The 18,668-nt window shown below is 41.4% G+C and overlaps 1 protein-coding gene across 1 annotated transcript in view; it reads right to left on the bottom strand.

The window, feature by feature from the left end:
* The window catches only part of LOC132237266 (24-hydroxycholesterol 7-alpha-hydroxylase), a 73,888-nt gene that overhangs the window by 29,878 nt on the left and 25,342 nt on the right, over nt 1–18,668 (bottom strand). Inside the window, exons 7-8 of the mRNA XM_059701523.1 lie at nt 18,583–18,667; nt 657–790 (exon numbers count right to left, since the gene is read on the bottom strand). Coding sequence (XP_059557506.1) covers nt 657–790; nt 18,583–18,667 — 219 coding nt within the window. The remainder of the gene's footprint in view (nt 1–656; nt 791–18,582; nt 18,668) is intronic.

Below are 18,668 nucleotides of genomic sequence, written 5' to 3'. Positions count from 1 at the left end.
TGTACCACTACAAAATGTTCTTGGTTTGAATCCAGGCACTCTCATGCTGTGTGTAAAAACAGCCAACAAGAGTGGAGGTCTGACTTAATGTGATCTTGCAGGCTCAAAGTCAAATCATTCTGAAACAATATTTTGTTCTGCCTGATTGACTCAGCAAATATTGACCTGAAATTCTGCCATGTACACATACTTTTCATGGTGCACTTCAGAATTTTCTCCTATTCTGCCCATAAAAAGGACCTCTCTCCCTTACTCGGACGCTGATTGCTAATATCAATTATCTGTTCCCATATCTGTAATCTGTGGTCTGAAACTGTCTCTAGTTGGAACTTCTCTTGCACATGAATTCCTCAACCTATGGCTGCTCAGCAGTGAAGATATTATCTAATCCACTTGCTTGATTGAAATAGGATTATACTAATTTTGACACATAATCACATAGCCAAAATGATTATTAAAATATTATATTGTAGCTAAAATCCTCACCAATGGAAAAATACCTACATTGACAAAATGTTGCTGTACAACTCTTGTTAGTAATCTATTCCTAGGTCATTTGGTGCTACTGGAATTTAAGGAATTATCTAATAATATATGGGAAAGATATATACATTTTTTCCCTAGAGAGATTATTTTAAAGCCAAATTAAAGCTTACCAAAATTTTAACTGGTTTCAGCACTTTTCTAGTAATGGCACCCGGGGCTCTTAAACGAATCGTTTCCAAAATACACCATTTAATTAGAGGGAGTTTCTTCAAGTCATCCTCAGACACTTTAATCTTATCTTTACCTGTAAAAAGAATTTAAAAAGAAAATGGACTTAAAGAGGCCAGGAAATGATTTCAGGTAAGCTCATAAACATAGGTTAGATACTACCTCTGACAGCTAGTGTTAATATTACTATTACTCTTTAAATACCAGCCTTAGACATTTATTGCCTCTTACCAAGATAAAATGTATGGCATCGGCATAAAAAAACTAAGTCAATGTTGATTACTGCAACATGATGGATTGTATCCAATCTTGGTTCTCACAATCCTACGTCTGTCAAATTACTATGACAGGCCCTGTCAGAAAGGTGTCCAATTTTCACCCATTTCATTCTTCCTTGTCCAAATTCTCATTTCACTTAAGGAAATAGCAATATAAGACTGGCATCAAAAGTACAAAGAATATGTCCCAAGAAATCTGACACACCAGTTAGAAAGGACATATGCACTCCTATGTTCATAGTAGCACAATTTATAATAGCTAAGATTTGGAAACAGCCCATCAGCAGATGAGTGGATTAAAAAACTGTGGTACATCTACACAATGGAATACTACGCCGCTATAAAAAAGAAGGAACATTTGCAACAGCATGGAGAGACCTGGAGAGCATTATGCTAAGTGAAATAAGTCAGTCAGAGAAAGATAAATATCACATGATCTTACTTATTTGTGGAATATAATGAACAACATAAACTGATGGACAAAAATAGATCCAGAGACAGAGAAAGACCAAACAGACTGTCAAACCTAAGAGGGAAGGCCGGGGAGGGTGGTGTGTGTGGGGGGGAAGAGGGGGTGTAAGAGATCAACCAAAGACTTGTATGCATGCATGTTAGCATAACCAATAGACATGGACACTGGGGTGGTGGGGGCTTGTCCTGGGGGGTGGGAGTGGCCGGGAAGGGGTCAATGGTGGAAAAAGGAGACATATGTAATTCTTTAAATAATTAAAAAAAAGAAAAGAAAAGAAACTGAAGAAACAATTGCCTGGGCAGGGGCGGGGGGGGGGAGGGGGAGGGAGTACAAAGTAAGAGATCTGAGAAGCTACCTGGCTTACTTCTTCTATCTCTTCCCTGCTGATTCATTTTTGTTTTTGCTTCTTTTTAATCAGACATTTCAGAAGTTTCCCCCCAAAATATTAGGAAATGGGTGATGAGATACATGCATTTCATCTGGACTGATGATTCCTCTACACATAGGTGCATCAGATGTTCCTAATGTAGCATGCATAGCTTAGCTAATATTCAGACCCAAGGCAACTGAAAAAGGATGGAGGCCAACCTGTTTATGATCCAAAGTATGGGCAGGGCCTTAAGTCAGATTAGACAACTTAGCTAATGGTGGTATTTCAAGTAAAATGTTTCCATTTTGAAAATTAAAACAACTCAGCTTTCAATTGGTTTTGCAGTATTTGCTTAATAAACGTAACAACATTGTCAGTTAAATGAAGTCAACTTTCCTATTTGCTTCCCAACTGTACTGGGAATGACTGGGTAAGAGTGGAATATAGGGTCTCAAGCATGTCTCTCCTACATTCTGGAAGAGGCTTGTTCTAAAAGCAAGCCCGTTCTGCATGAGAGATGGGTCCGTGCTGCCTGGGACACTCTCTATGTCAGCACATGTGGAATTCCTGGGGAGTTAGAAGCAAATGTCTTTGGTTAGTAGAGTCTAGGAACCAGGGCTTTTGGACTCTGGTTCTACTAATCCCCATAGGGGTGCCTACACACTCCATTAAGCTCGAAAGGTTCTTGACACAAATAGGGACCAGGAGCTGAGTTAGGCTCTACCAGGGTTACAACAATGAAGGCTTCTTGCAACACATTTAGTCTCATAGGAGGTAAGAGACAAGCTCATAGTTAAATGGTACACCACGTAGGCAAGGAAGCTATTCTGTGAGCTGTGAAAGGCAGGGATGCTCACATTCAACAACAGGTAAAGCTAAATATTCTATGAGTATCTTCCTCTAAAGCTACAAATATAATTAGTTCCTTGTACAAGTAGATCTTAGTAAATACACATTGAACTAACAAATGGCCCAACTTCCACATGGAGAGATAAATAGTGGATATTCTAGGCAAACAAAAGATGAAGAGCAAGTCCCTGAAAAAGTTTGCTCTAGTAACAGTGAAGATTCTAACCTTTTATTACTAGAGGCCCGGTGCATGACATTCATGCACTGGGGAGTGTGGAGGTCCCTCAGCCTGACCTGCACCCTCTCCAATCTGGGAGCCCCCAGGGGAGCCCTCTCCAATCTGGGAGTTTCTGTCTGTCTTTGCAGTCATACGAGGGAATTGTCTGAGACCCCAACTCAGTTTGGTTTGTTGCTCACAGAATAATGGAGCCTTTTTTTTTCTTTGCTTCATTGGTGGAGATTTCTTGGAAGTTTTAGGATATCTTCCCTTTAATTTTTCCTGGAAACTCTGATTTTACTAATGTCTCTCACCTTTGCTTTCCCTCCATCCCACACCACAACAGTAATTTGCTCGAGGCTCACTTTGCTCTAGTGTCTAGGACAGTGGTCGGCAAACTCATTAGTCAACAGAGCCAAATATCAACAGTACAAAGATTGAAATTTCTTTTGAGAGCCAAATTTTTTAAACTTAAACTATATAGGTAGGTACTTTGTTATTAACTTAATTAGGGTACTCATAAGCCTTAGGAAGAGCCACACTCAAGGGGCCAAAGAGCTGCATGTGGCTCGTGAGCCGCAGTTTGCCGACCATGGGTCTAGGAGATCCGTCTGCCACCAGAACGACTATTCCCAGAATTCCTGGTGCTCCCCGTGCTCTTGGTTTCCTTTACTGCTTTGTCTCCATTTCATGGCCTCCCACTCTGCCAAGTCCTCCAAGCCACCAGCTCTCTCTCTCTGCTCTCTGTCTGGCAGCTTGAGGAGCCAAGTTCCCCAAGATGCTCCACTCTCCGCCAGCTCTCCCGCTCTGCTCTCCACCTGGCGGCTTTGGGGGAGCGACTGAGGGAGCCACGTCCCCCCAAGCCGCCAGCTCTCCTGCTCTGCTCTCCTCCTGGCACCTGTGTATGCAAATTAACCTGCTGTCTTTGTTGGGATAATTTGCATACTCACTCCTGTTTGGCTGGTGGGCATAGTGGAGGGATGGTCAATTTACATGTTTCTCTTTCATTATATAGAATATTATCTTTTATTTTATTTTTCTGACCTCTTTTTAGAAAAAAAGAGATTTTATAAAAGCTATTATTAGAGTAATTGAATTATAAAGTGCAAAAATGTCTTGTGTTATGTAATATAGAAAGAAAAGCTTCTTCTGAGTTGAATGTAATATTTAAAAACTATTATGACCTATAAAAATATGATAGCTGTAGACTACTCTTGGAGAACAAATGTTTTGATAAAATATTTTTAGTTTCTCAAAACCCAATGTGACGTGGGAAAAGCAAGGTAGTATTCTTGGATTATTCAAAGAAAAAAAGGAAATATGCTAAGTTTTCAAACAACATCTTTAGGTTAAAGACCTTTCTTATTATAACTCTTAGAAAAGGCTCTGTACTCATACTGTGCATATTTCAATGCACATCTGTGGTTTGTTCCCCCAGCATTTTGACTCTAAAATTAGGAGGCTTCACTTGGAAGCATGCCAAGTTCATCATCAAGTGCGCGAGAGCCTAAAGCCACCCAGGACCAGTGCAGAAGACATCCACGGAAGAAATCACGGGTGATTTTGGGTAAAATTCAGAGACTGTTGTTTAACCATGGGCATAAATACAATGAAAGTCAAACCAAATCTTAGGATATTTGAAATCAAATAAAAGAAGTAACAGAGTAACTATAAATTATATTTGTTAAGTTTATATAATGGATTGAAATTCTATTATTTCACACACTTATTCACTCAATAGAAATTTGCTTCATATCTGTCACATGCTAGCCTATGCACAGGTGCCATAAGAGGCAGGAAGAGAATAATACTAATTTATTAACCACCTAACGTCACAGATACTTTGGGCCACTTCATTTATTTCTTATAACTCTCTGCCAGCGATCAAGCCTCAGAGAGGTTATTGTGTGGGAAGACCAGCCCCTGTGCTTCAAACCCATGTCTTCCTACATTGAAAACCCTTGCCCTTGATCACTATGTCCCATCACTTCCCCTCGGAGGAGAAAGGAAGGAGAAAAATACAGCCATTGACTTAAAGGACCCAACATCTTATCTAGATATAAATAACCATAATAGAAGTTTCACGAGAGAGGATTCAAGTGGCAGCTGTGTTCATTGCCTCCTGACTAGAACTGGAGTTTCAGCTAATAGTAAGCCTTCAGGGATGAGTGAAGCTCACCCAGGCAGAAAGAAAAGGCACTTACATACCAAAATTAATCATAAAAATATGATTTCTTGGACTTAAAAGAAAATAAACACAAATCAAATACAATCACCAAAGTGTGAGAGATGGCTATTCTGGTGCCTTAATATTTAAGCCCCTGCCCCTTACACACACACACACACACACACACACACACACACACACACACACGGAATATAAAATATAGAAAATCTGTTTGTATAGCCCTGGGGTAATATTACATGAGGACTTAACTAATAATTTTGGGAAAATAATCCATGTTTTGAGAGAAAAGAAAAGGAATGGTAGACATCTGTTGTGTCATTCAGACCTTTTGAGATATATTCTAAAAACACTGAATCAGCCCTAACCAGTTTGGCTCAGTGGATAGAGCATCGGCCTGCGGACTTAAGGGTCCCAGGTTCGATTCCAGTCAAGGGCATGTACCTCGGTTGCAGGCACATCCCCACTAGGAGCTGTACAGGAGGCAGCTGATCGATGTTTCCCTCTCATCGATGCTTCTAACTCTCTATCCCTCTCCCTTCCTCTCTGTAAAAATATATCAATAAAATACATTTAAAAAGAAAACACTGAATCAGAAGGTGAGGTTGCAAAGTGGGGTTGAATACTGAGGGCCCCTGTGCTTCCCACAAATGAAAGACAGATGTAGATGCTACCAAGGGACACATGGAAAGATGAAGAAAAGCAAATAATAAGCTCCACTGAAATGTAAACAGTGGATCCCTCCACATCCCTCCACCTCTTTCTTTACTTTTGAAAGCATGGATTCTCAGTTCTGTTTGTTGTTCTCTGCTGTGAGTTAAGCTTTCCTTTGCAGAGGCTGCCTTTTCATATTCACTGAACAGCTTGTTTAAAATACTTAAAGGTGCATGCAAAAGGTCACAGTACACATGAAGAATGAACATGGGACAAAAATGCATGACATAAAGGTTGAAAAATAAAGAAACTGATGTAATAACCTTAAGCAATGATTCCTATCAAAATTCGGTCAGAAAATTTGCTTCCAAAATTTTATGATAATTTATTTAAAAAGTAAAAGTCAAATAATAAAAATTAGTGTTTATTTTAGACTGTTATTAGGGAAATTATGTAATCGCTTAAAAAAAAAGCATTTCTATGAATTCTACTAAAAAATAACGAAGCAATGAGATCAACTGTAGAAAGAGACTAAGGGCAAGAAACTAGTTTCTTGGCATATTTTCTCAACCATAGACCTCAAGAAAAACTTCTGAAAAAAAAATCCATTTTTAGAGAACAGAAACAAAGCTAATGAAAAAGAGTAAATAGCTTATATCCACAGGGGAATAAAATCGGTATCTTACATTCTTCTCTTCATTTCAGAAATTTTAAAAACTTCAATATTTTAAGTAATGTTCAAAAGTTCAATTTTTAAAAATTATACCTCTATTTTATGCCAGGAATATCCTATATAATAAAAGGCTATTATGCAAATAGGCCAAACAGCGGAACAACCGAACAACCAAACAACTGGTCACTGTGATGTGTGCTGACCAGCATGGGGCGTGTGTGGAACGTTGCGGGTGTTGGTTGCAGTGGGATGGTGGAGCAGGTGAGCAGGGGTGCCAGACCAAGATGGGGCGTGCCGGTCACTGTCATCGAGTGAGCCTCTGGTGGTTACTGAAAATTCTTTGCTCCTGCGCACCACAGTCCTGCCTGGCGCTCACACCTGCTGCCAGCGCCGTCCCTGCTCACACCGGCAGCTGGTCCTGTCCCGATCGCTTGCACCATCAGCGGGTGCGATCGGTGGCTGCCAGTCCTGATCACCCCGAAGTCTTCTCCACTTCCCCCTGATCCTGAGGGGCAATCGGGGCAGCAGCCACCACTCCCACCCACGGATGGTGCCAGCCCCACTCCTACCCACTGCTGTGTTCCGCACCATCAGCGGGTAGGAGCAGTGGCAGTGGGAGCAGGGCTGCCGGCAGATAGGAGACCAGGGGCCATGGTGGGAGGGGCAGGGGCATGGAGGATGAGCCAAGACATGCCCCTGTGCTTACCACAGCCTCGTGGCCCACAGTTCCTTTCAAGGTGCACAAATTCGTGCACTGGGCCCCTAGTAGTCTTATATTTACAAAGTTATTGGGTTGTTTTTTTTCTCCCAGAAGAAACCCATGTTCACTGGGAAAGGTCAGTATACTGCAAATAGAGAGAATAATAGTGGATACAATGTACTGAAATAGATAACATCACTTACAATAAGCTTTATATCTCAAAAGACCTTACAACAGTTATTTATAGGTAGTGAGAACATGCTGGTTACAGATTTTTGGAAATTTTCAGTGAGATTTTGTTGACTTGTTTCCCAAATGGGAAAAGCAATAAACCCCTTTCTACAATTATTCTTTTAAATTTGATAAAGAAATACTGTGAAACTGATCTTTGAGTATTTAAAGGGCAAATTAATTTTAAATTGTGCATAAAGACCCCAATGACCTTTCCCTTCTCCAAATATGTATTACCCTCTATCCCTGCAGACTAAGAGACAGTGAGAGAAATGCCCAGGACAGAGGGAGACCAGAATTGAGAAACAAACAGTAGCAGAAATAGCAAGAGAGAAATAAAAGAGAATTAGTGAGTAAATAAGGTCACAGAGCTAAGCTGGTTAAGCAAGGTGCACATTCGAGGGACTTAATTATCTACACAATAAGACCCAGGTTTTTCATAATGTTGCAAATTATGTCTGTGGCTGGACCTTCCCCACTGACATGAGTAGGACATGGATGCAAAAGATTCTACAGAGTGTGTTAAGAAAGGGAGAGGCTTTTTTAAAAGTTTATATTTTTTTTATTGATTTCAGAGAGAGAGAGAAAGACAGAAATAGAAACATCAATGATGAGAGAGAATCATTGATCGGTTGCCTCCTGCATACTCTCTATTGGGGATGGGATAGAGCCCACAACCCAGGCATGTGTCCTTGACCAAAATTGAACCCTATCCACTATCCACTATCCACTGAGCCAAACCTGCTAGGGAAAGAAAGGGAGAGGCTCTTTGAAGAACAGACTGATGTTTAGCAGAGGGGAGTGGGGAGGGAGGATGGATGAAAAAGGTGAAGGGAGTAAGAGGTACAACTTGGTGGTTACAAAACAGTCATGGGGATGTAACGTACAGCATAGGGAGTATAGTCAATCATCCTATCTAATAAAAGAGGAAAATGGTAATTGGCGTACGACGATACCCTTTTCATTGGCTAATCAGGGCTATATGCAAATTAACTGCCAACTATGATTGGCAGTTAACTGCCAACAAGATGGCGGTTAATTTGCATATGTAGGCACAATGCAGGGAAGTGAAAGGGAAAGCAGGAAGAAGCCCCTTGCCACTGACAGTGATCGGAAACCCAGGGGGGAGCTAAGAGCCGCCAGGGCCGCCTTTGCCCTGCCCCCCAGCCATGATTGGAGAATCAGGAGCCTTTGCCGCCCTGGCCAGTGATAGCAGGAAGTAGGGGTGGAGCCAGCGATGGAAGCTGGGCACGGTCGAAGCTGGCAGTCCCGGGAGCTAGGGGTCCCTTGCCTAGGGGTCCCTTGCCTGGGCCTAAAGCGGAGCCCACGATCGCGGGGCCGCTGCAGCTGTGGGTCCCCGCTGCCCGGGCCGGACACCTAGGCCAGAGGCGTTAGGCCTGGGCAGGGGCGGAGCCTGCAACTGCGGGGAGCTGGGGGTCCCCTGCCCAGGCCTGACACCTCTGCCAGAGGCCTCAGGCCTGGTCAAGGGGCCGATCCGGTGATTGGTGATCGGAGGGTGATGAGGGTCAACTCCTCTGGCCGAGGCATCAGGCCTGGGTGGGGGGCGGAGCCGGGGATTGGGGGGATATGATGGTCCCCTTGCCCAGGCCTGAAGCCTGGGTCAGAGGCGTCAGGCTTGGGCGGGGGGTGGAGCAAGCGATCAGAGGGAGATGGGGGTCCCCTGCCCAGGCATGATTCCTGGGCCAGAGGCCTCAGGCCTGGGCCGGGGCCAGAGCCAGTGATCAGGGAGAGATGGGGGTCCCCTGTCCAAGCCTGACACCTCTGGCGGAGGCGTCAGGCCTGGGCAAGGGGCCGATCAGGCGATCGGAGGGTGATGGGGGTCTACGCCTCTGGCCGAGGCATCAGGCCTGGGCAAGGGGCCAATCCTGCGATTGGAGGGTGATGGGGGTCAACGCCTGAGGGCTCCCAGTATGTGAGAGGGGGCAGGCTGGGCTGAGGGACACTCCCCTCCCCACACACACCCAGTGCACGAATTTCGTGCACCGGGCCCCTAGTATTGTAATAACTATGGATGGTGCCAGGTGGATACTGGAAATATGGGGGTGGGGGACCATTTTGTAAAGTATATAACTATCTAACCACTATGCTGTACACCCAAAACTAGGACAGGGAGAGACCAGAATTGAGAAACAAAGAGTAGTAGAAACAGGATACTGAATGTAACTGTAATTGAAAAATACAATTTAAAAAATGTACTTGTTTTCAACTTGTTGAGCTGAGCCATGTTTCCCATCTCTAAGAATTAAGGGAATAATAAACTGATGAGCCATCAAATAAAAAGGGAGATGCTGTTTTGGTTTTAAGAAGGGAGTGACAGAGAGGTCACTAGGCAGTGAGGCCTGAGGAATGAATAGAACAGGGCTTCACTTGCATAGGAGAGTTGAGCTTTTAAAAATGCAGCCTAGCCCTAACCGGTTTGGCTCAGTGGATAGAGCGTCGGCCTGCGGACTCAAGGGTCCCGGGTTCGATTCTGGTCAAGGGCATGTACCTTGGTTGCGGGCACATCCCCAGTAGGGGGTGTGCAGGAGGCAGCTGATCGATGTTTCTCTCTCATCGATGTTTCTAACTCTCTATCCCTCTCCCTTCTTCTCTGTGAAAAATTAATAAAATATATCTTAAAAATATATTTTAAAAAAATGCAGCCTACCACGGAAGAAGGCCCTCCAATCTCCAATCCTCCTTCCCCTCCTCCCTTCTCCCTGTCACCTTTCCTTTGTCCTCCTCCCTCTTGCAGACGTCCTGATCTGATTCTGATCCTTCTACATATAGTACAGGGCGACTCTGGATTTATGGCATCTGAAGACATAGAATGGGGGTTTATTGGGCACTAAAAGTAGAGAGTATATATAATTTCTTAACACACACACACACACACACACACACACAACAAGAGGGAGGGAAGATGGAGAGAGATGAAAAAGGTAACGAATTAATGAAAGAAAAGAGCAGAACAGATCCCTGGAGGTTAGCTAGGTCCTGCTGCCTCATTCAGATATCTCACAGAAACCTCTGGAATGTGAAGAAAGGGCTGATAGAAAGAGGTCCAGTAAGACAAGCTCCAGAGGTGAGAACACGAATGCAAAAGATAAGCTGCGTCCACCCTTCTCGGACACATATGGCTTGCTCTACCTTATCAAGCAAACAGTAAGCTTACAGTGCTGAAAACCTTCCAAAAAATCAAGTTAAAAAACAGTATTCGGTGTTATCTACCAAATATTTCTTTCGTAGAGAAAAATATATACGCTGGGTTTGTTTGTTTGTTTACAAAAGATCAATTTCATTATTGTGCATGTACATTATTGTGTATGTGCATTCCTGCAAACGTTCTGAGACCAAATTCTGTGAGAAAGAGATTAAGTTAAATTTATAGCAAGTTCAAGAGAGAGAAGATGAGAGTAGAGGAATGATTAGGATGTGTGTGACAGCCTACGACATTCAATGCTTTCTAGTTCACCACAGTTCCCTATGAACTCTTTATTGAGTCTCCCCAGTGACTGCAGGTTTCTTGAATATAAACTTACCTTAACTGTTGATAGTTGAGAAACTTTTCCCTCAAGAATGTTAAACAGAGTGGAAACATTACTTTTCTCCTCTAATTATTTTTAGCTTTGAAAGAAAAGATCGTGAATTTGCTTTCTGCTGGCAAATGGCAAATGAGTAAGGGTTGTGCTGATCCACTGATTTTTCTGTAACAGTTGTGTCCTATTTTTTTAATAGCAGCATTATCATCGGTGTTAATACCTGGTAGGGCAGGTCTGGCCTTACTAGTTTATGTTTATAATAATTCTGATGCCTACTCACATTTACTTTTCAAATAATATTAAGTCGCTCAGTTCATTCCCCCCCCCCAAAATTGGAATTCTCATTATAATTAATTAAATGTATATTAATTCTAAAAGGTTTAGCCTTTAAATTGGTAGGCTGTTTTCTTCATTAAGGTTGTTTTATTAAAACATATGATTTTATAAAATGTTAGAATTCCTCCATATAGGTTGTACACCAACCCAATTTCTTTGTGCAAGAGAAACACCAGTTACATGAATAGAAAGGACAGATATAAATGGAAAAGAAGGTTTAAAAAGCAGCTTAAGACACTTGTGGTGGATAAAGTGTGGGGAAAACAAAGAATAAGCCTGGAGGCTGTCCATGGACTCTGAGTACGGGTGAGGCATTAGGGGTCACAGCTGCAGCCACATCTCCTTCAATTCTCCCCTCTAACCACAAGCTTCTGCCAACTACCTCAGTCGTTCTTGAGCTTTCAACTCTGGTTATTCTGACTGGTCCAGGGTGGGTATGGCTTTTTGGCTAAATCCTTGGTATGGCTAAATCCTTTTGTCTGAAGGACTTCGCATAAAATTTTATTATCAAAAACACATATTCCTACTGTTGGGAAAAACCATCATGTGCGGTCTTTCAACCCAGCTCAGTCACGTTAGAGTGGCCCTTGAGCCTGGGACACGCCTTCCCAAGAGATGGAGAGCCCACACAGCCTGGGCAGGGCTCACCCCCTCATGTGGGAACATTCTGCCTCGCTTCAGACACCATGAACACTCTTCTATCTCTGCTTAAAGTGTGTGCAGCGTATGGTGCCTGTCCAACACCACTGCTTTATCTGTCCCTCCAGGGGAGGAGGGGAAGGAGTTAAGAATCAACAGACTGACCCTCCCCAACCCTTTCCCATGCACTTAGAAAAATATACCAAATTTTATTCTATCAATTCAAGAAAAGTTTAATGCTACTATACCAAGTCAACCATGTAAGATTCCCTTCTGGAGGGAAAATCCTGTTATTTTAAGAAATACTTCTCTCATATGTTAAAAATAGGTTATCAGTTTCTCACTTATGGAAATGTAAAATGTACCCTGCTTTATATCATAACACTTTTAAGAACATTCCAATATCGAATAAATAAAAGAGTGAGATATTGACCAAATAAGATAACAATGGGTAGATAATAAGACATAAAATAAATTTTGATCTAGAAACACCCTTATAAACTGCACGATGATTCTAAATTTGGATTGTGTTCTCTGGAGAGATGTTGACCCAACTTAAAGATCTTTACCTCAGTCTTTTCTAAAGAGGAAAAAAGATTATCCAAATGCCTGAATAATTCTCCAACAGGACACTGAAAAGAAGAACTGCATCTAAATGCGAAATGTAGAGGATAAACAAAACGGGTTACAGGTGCTGCACTGCAGTGAGAGAATAGGAAGCTTTAATAAAACAGGAAGTGCCAGAGTAGGACCTTCTCTGGGTGTGAACAGTGGCTTCAGTGCTGGCAACAGATGAGAGCGGGGCTGGCGCTGGCAGCAGGTGCCAGTGCCTGATGGGACCATGGCACGCAGGAGCAAAGAATTTTCAGTAACTACCAGAGGCTCACCCCGATGACAGCAACCAGTGCCCTGCCTTGGTCTGGCACCACCATTCACCTGCTCCACCATCCCGCCACAGTTGATGCCTGCCATATTCCGCGCACGCCCCCTGGTGATCAGCACACGTCATAGTAACCCATTGTTCAGCTGTTCCACCGTTCAGTCCATTTGCATATTAGGGTTTTAAATATATAGACTTGCATTAAGATTCGCGCAATAGGCCTTCCTTCCCCTGGCTGCGGCACCGGTTTTCCTCCAGCACCTGGGACCAAGGCCCTTGGTCTGGCCACAGCAGTGAGGCTTGGCTTCTCTGCTCCAGCTGCTCCCAGCCCTTATTTTTTTTTCCCAGATCCTCGAGCAGAGCCCAGGGCGGGCTGGAGGCCTGCATCACCGCCAGCGACCCAGGCTCCCTACGACCCAGGCCCCAAGCCCTCCTTGAGTGGAGCCCAGGGAGGCCTGGAAACCTGGGTTGCCCCTGGCCACCCAGGCCCCCAGCCACTCCTTGAGCGGAGTCCAGGACCAGCGGGAAGCTTGGCTTCCTCCATCGCCGGGAGCAACCCAAGCCTCCTGCTCGCTCCAGCTCTGTGGCTGTCGCCATCTTCAGTTGTCTTCAGTCTTTGCTCTGCACCTGCATATGCAAATTAACCACCATCTTAGTTGGTTTAATTTGCATAGTTGCTCTGATTGGCTGGTGGGTATAGTGGAGTGGCAGAGTGACAGAGTGATGGCTAATTTGCATGTTTCTCTTTTATTAGTGTAGATAGTCTCCTAATAATTCCATGAGATGGGCATTCTTATTTTGCCATTATTCCAAAGAGAAAACAGGCTTCAAATATTTGGTAAATTAAATAAGGATGGGGGGTTTAAACCCAGGAAATCTGATCTCAGTTCTTATACTGTGTTTCTGAGGTTATGACAAGCTATTGAAATAGTATGTTGTAATTTATAAATTCAAAGTTAAAACTAAGTGACTAATTTCTAGGAATTATACCCCAAAACTCTATATCAACATAAAATATTCTTTATCAGCTTCTCCATGACATGATAATGTAGGTTGCACTGAAGATCAAAGGATAAAATAAAATGTTAGGCAAGAAAATGCTTTACAGAACTCAAAACTCTGAGAAATGCTAGCATTCATTACCACTCATATGGATTCTTGGGTTTGAAATGACTCAGTGTCCCATATTATGGATTAGATATTGGCTGAGGCTATGGTTCTGCTAACTCAAAAATTCAGTGCAGAAAATTGTCAAAACTTCTTTACATAAAACACTCATGTCCTCTGAACTGTTTAATGGGATAGGAGACAGAGCTGCAAATGAAGGCTACACCAAGACACTCATCTCTTAAAAATATATCCTTATATTTGTTCATTAAGTTCATTCAGAAAATATCTGTTGAGTAATTTTTTGGTTCTAGGCAGTTGGAGATACTATAGAGAGCACAACAGGCATTGTTGCTGTTGTTGGAGAGATTATGTTCTGGTGAAGGCGGTGGAGGATAAATAAATAAATACACTAATAAATAAATAATCTTGCAAATGAAGGAAATAAGGAGTAAGATGAGCCAGAGCAGCACTGGGGCAGAGCTAGGGAAAGTGTCTTTAGGTAGGGTAAGTCTACAAGTCCTGTCCGAGGAAATGACATTCAAGCTGAATGATGAACAAGTACAAGAGAAAGGTTCCAGGCACAGAAAACCTACAGAATTCACCAGCAGGTACACATCTCCAAAGAAACAACATAAATATTCCTTTTTCTCTCCAAACATCTGCTAGATACCCCCCAACCTGCTTCCACATGACAGAAAAGCAATTCATGAGCTTCCTTGAGAGCACCTTGCACCATACCTCACTCCCCTTCATAGCCCTGGCATTTCTCACAGTGCTAACTCCATGAAGGGTGGAGTGAAGGCTTAATCCATCTGGAAGGTTTCCTAAAAGAAATCTTAAAACGTATGGTTCAAGGTTATGTCAGCTAAAAAAAGGACTTCAAAAACTCCCTCTTTCGAACCAATGAGAAATATGGTAAAAATGGTCAGGATCACTTTTTCAGAACTCTGAAAATTAACCAAAGGCTTACAGCAATTCAGGGAGTGCTTATCCAAGAAAAATGCTGAATCGTGGTAAAAACAGCAAGCTTAATGACATTTTAGCTTGCCCTATTGCCACCCCCCTCTCTAAAGCTCCACAGTAACCTTGAATATCAATATCTGCAGTCATAGTGCAATCAGTTGCCCTGCAGCCACCAGAGGGGGTAGAATAGGGTTGGAACCACTCCAAAGCTCCGTTCCTAGAAAATTATCATTACTTGACCTGTGTGGCAGTCCCCTGGAAAATCCCACTTGCAAGACTGTCTTGATCTGACCTGACTTGGAGCTCCCCACTGGAAAAAGTCTTTTCCTCCGGGATGTTGGCTGAAAACTTTTAAAGATAATTGTTTAACTTGGCAGCTACCTGAAGCAAGAGATAACAGTTGGGACAAACAACAAGTAAACCCAAAATATTAAAATAAAAAGCTAGGAAATGAGATGTCCTAAGGGCTTTGAAGAGTTCCAGTGCATTCCTGGAAATATGGAAGGCCATGCACTTGTGTAGCACTGAACAAATGCCCAGCTTTACTCATGCTCCGAAAAGACCTGAGAAGTCCCAATGTTTCACCAATGGCAGACTTTGAGGTTCTGTGCAAGCAGGAAGTAAAAGCTAAGGCAGAATTGTCAATTGCTGGCCACGTGTTGAAGTAGGCCTCAACATGCACACAGAGCCCCTTGGCAAAGAATGGGAGACTTGTTGGTTCCTAGTGTAAAAATACTCTGCTCAAGTATCGGTTGACCACTAACCTAACAAAGTAGAGAGGAGAGACATAAGTGGCCACATATGATAAGGAATACAAACTAAGTCACTAAAACAAACAACAATAAGCAGTAATAACAATAAACCTGAGAGGAGACTCTGATTTCCAGAGTTGCCACATTATGTTATTAAAAATATCCAGTTTTCAGCAAAAAATGATAAGATATGCAAAAGGAAATATGAAATAAGACATGAAACAAAAAAATACTAACCATACACAGAGAAAAAAGCAATCAATATAAACTATCCCTGAAGAAACTCAGATATTGGGCTTACTAAAAAAGACTTTAGATGGTTTAAATATATCCAAAGAATTGAAAAAGTCAAGTCAAAGAACTAAGTATCAATAAAGAGATATAAATTATAAACAATAAAGATTAGAATAGAAATAAATGAAGTACAAACTAGAATATCAAAAGAAAAAATCAAACAAAATAGACAAAACCAAAAGTTAGTTCTTTGTAAACAATACTGGCAACTCTTTAGCTACATTGACCAAGGGGGAGGGAGGAAAAAAAGAAAAAGAACACATTACCAAAAGGAAGAGGAGAGATGTTTTCCTTGTGACCTAACAGAAAGAAAAAGGATTATGGGGAATACTCTGAATAATTGTATGCCAACAAGTTAAATAACCTCGATGAAATGGGCAAATTCCTAAAAATTTACAAAACTAAACTCAAGAAGAAATTGATAATGTGAATATGCTTGTAAGTGGAGATATTTAATTTTTTAAAAACCCTCTCACAAAGAAAATCTCTGGACTAGTTTACTTCACTGGTGAATTCTACCATATGGTAAATGAAGAATTAATGCCAATCCTTTAAAAATTCTACCAAAAAAAAAAATAGAACAATAGGGAACATTTCTGAAGATATTCTATAAAGCTAGAATTATCCTACTATCAAAACCACCCCAAAACATTGCAAGAAAACTTTAGACTAATATCCCTTATTAATGTTAATGTAAAATTCCTCAACAAAATACTAACAAACCGGATCCAGTAATATATAAAAATTATATGTTTTATATGGATTATGCACCATGATTAAGTAAGATTTATCCCAGCAATACAAGGGTGGTTGAACATCTGAAAATCAATTAACGTAAAACATCACAATATAAAACATTATGTTAAGTGAAAGAAGCCTGACACAAAAGACCAAGTATGCAACAGTAGCAGCCTTTACCCTTAAACTCGTGTTATAAGAAAGATAGGTAAAGTATCTGTGATGGGCTCTAGGGATGAGTTTTGAGGCCAGAGAGATGCAGAATTGGAAATTCTCCAAGAAGGAAATAGTGATCTTGTGATAGAAAAGAGCATAAAAATGGGAAAACTGCCATCCTGAGTCAGATCCTTGTTCCATGCACTCTAACGTTCATTCTTTGACAGGATCCTTTGTACGGGTACGTGGATATCTTCCTTGATATCAACCGCCAAAGACCTGTAGTCTCCTCTCACAACATCTAAATTCCTGAGCTACTCCTACGGCTTATGCATGCGCTGATCCAAACTATAGAGGCATGGCAAGAAATGATTGATTTTTTTTTATAAATCGTTTTCAATTCTACAATAGTGTCATAAACTGGAAGCATTGACATAAGTATAGCTGGTACTACATTTGAAGGAGCAATTTTCTGTCAAGGAAAATAATAGATTCTAAAAATAAACAGATCATGGAGAAGAGAAAAAGATTCCTCTTTCTCCATTAGCACTGTGTTCAATTAATTCAAGCTTCAAGCATTGTAGTCATTTAGATTAATGTAATATTTGTGTTGTGGCTTGGGGTCAGATAGGTTTCCCACATTATTCCTACCATTCCCATCTGTACCTTTTTATTTCCTAAAGACCAAGAATTTGGAAAGCCCTAAGTCAGGACAAGGGTCTAGTGAGGAAATGGTACGGGAGATTCGTGACAATCAAGGACACATTCCTCTCATCATCTGAAAGCTCCATAAAGGCAGCCTTCTCTTCGATTCTCCACAATATCTCCAGATCTACCTGTGAGCACTGTTGATCCTCTGTGAGTGCAATGCTCACCATTTCTAAGATGAGAGCCAGCGCCTGCTGATTCACACTCAAGGCTCAGAACTGTAGGCTCAGATACTCACATTGGTCAAACCAATTTGCTTTTTGGTTTAACTCAGCAAGAAGTAGTCAAAATTAAATTTAAAATTCCAAATAAAATATTTTCAGCAATCATGAAGGGGAGAAGGATAAGTGTTAATTGTCATGATCCTTTTTGTCCTACCATTATATTGTTTTCTTCCCCCAAACCAAGTCATTTGTGACTCTTTTCATATTAGAATACATAATTTGATATATTAACTAAGTATTTTAAATTTACTCCAAACAAGTCAAATTATGCTGAATAAACAAGTAGTTTAGCCCTCTCCATTCCAGATTATTTCTGCTTTTAAAACAAATGACAAGAAAAGAATGGAGTCTGAACCAAAAAAGAAAGGGAGCAATTCCTACCTCTGCTTTTAACCCTGACATCTCTAACAACTGTAACTTTTAAACGAATTCCTTTGGTGGTAGAATGTTATCTGATTTCCCTACCCCATTAGTACTGTTATGTAATATATGCACTACACATCATATTACTTTTATGAAACAAGGAAAATCCTGAATTCCAAAACTACGGATTTGTAGCTCAATTGAAGTAAGGGGCCAGAAGACCAGAAGAAAAAGCCCTGCACATTATATATTTAAGTTTAAGTAGGGAAGTTGGGCAAATCACCATCTCCCTAGCATTTATGTCATCATTTGGAAAATAAGGGAGTTAGCAAGGTGACCTCTAAAATCCTTGATAGAAATTAAATTCTAGGATTTTACCTGATCCATGTAAGTCCTACAACACATAAATTATGTTCAATTTTGGACTATAAGAATTTCTATAAAATTACGGGCTTTTGACTTAGCTTGTGATGTGTAATGAGCACACATTATTTGATGTCTCTTCAATTATGTAATGTAATTCAGCTTTAGTACCTGCTGCGCCAAACACAGATGATATGCCTTCCATAATGGCCTTGTGAATACTGGGTTGAGAGAGGATAAATCCAAGTGTCCAAAAT

The sequence above is a fragment of the Myotis daubentonii genome, chromosome 6 (genome assembly GCF_963259705.1).
Source record: "Myotis daubentonii chromosome 6, mMyoDau2.1, whole genome shotgun sequence".
Taxonomy (NCBI): domain Eukaryota; kingdom Metazoa; phylum Chordata; class Mammalia; order Chiroptera; family Vespertilionidae; genus Myotis; species Myotis daubentonii.
Note: the sequence above shows the minus strand (reverse complement) of the source record. Positions and strands in the feature narration are given on the sequence as shown.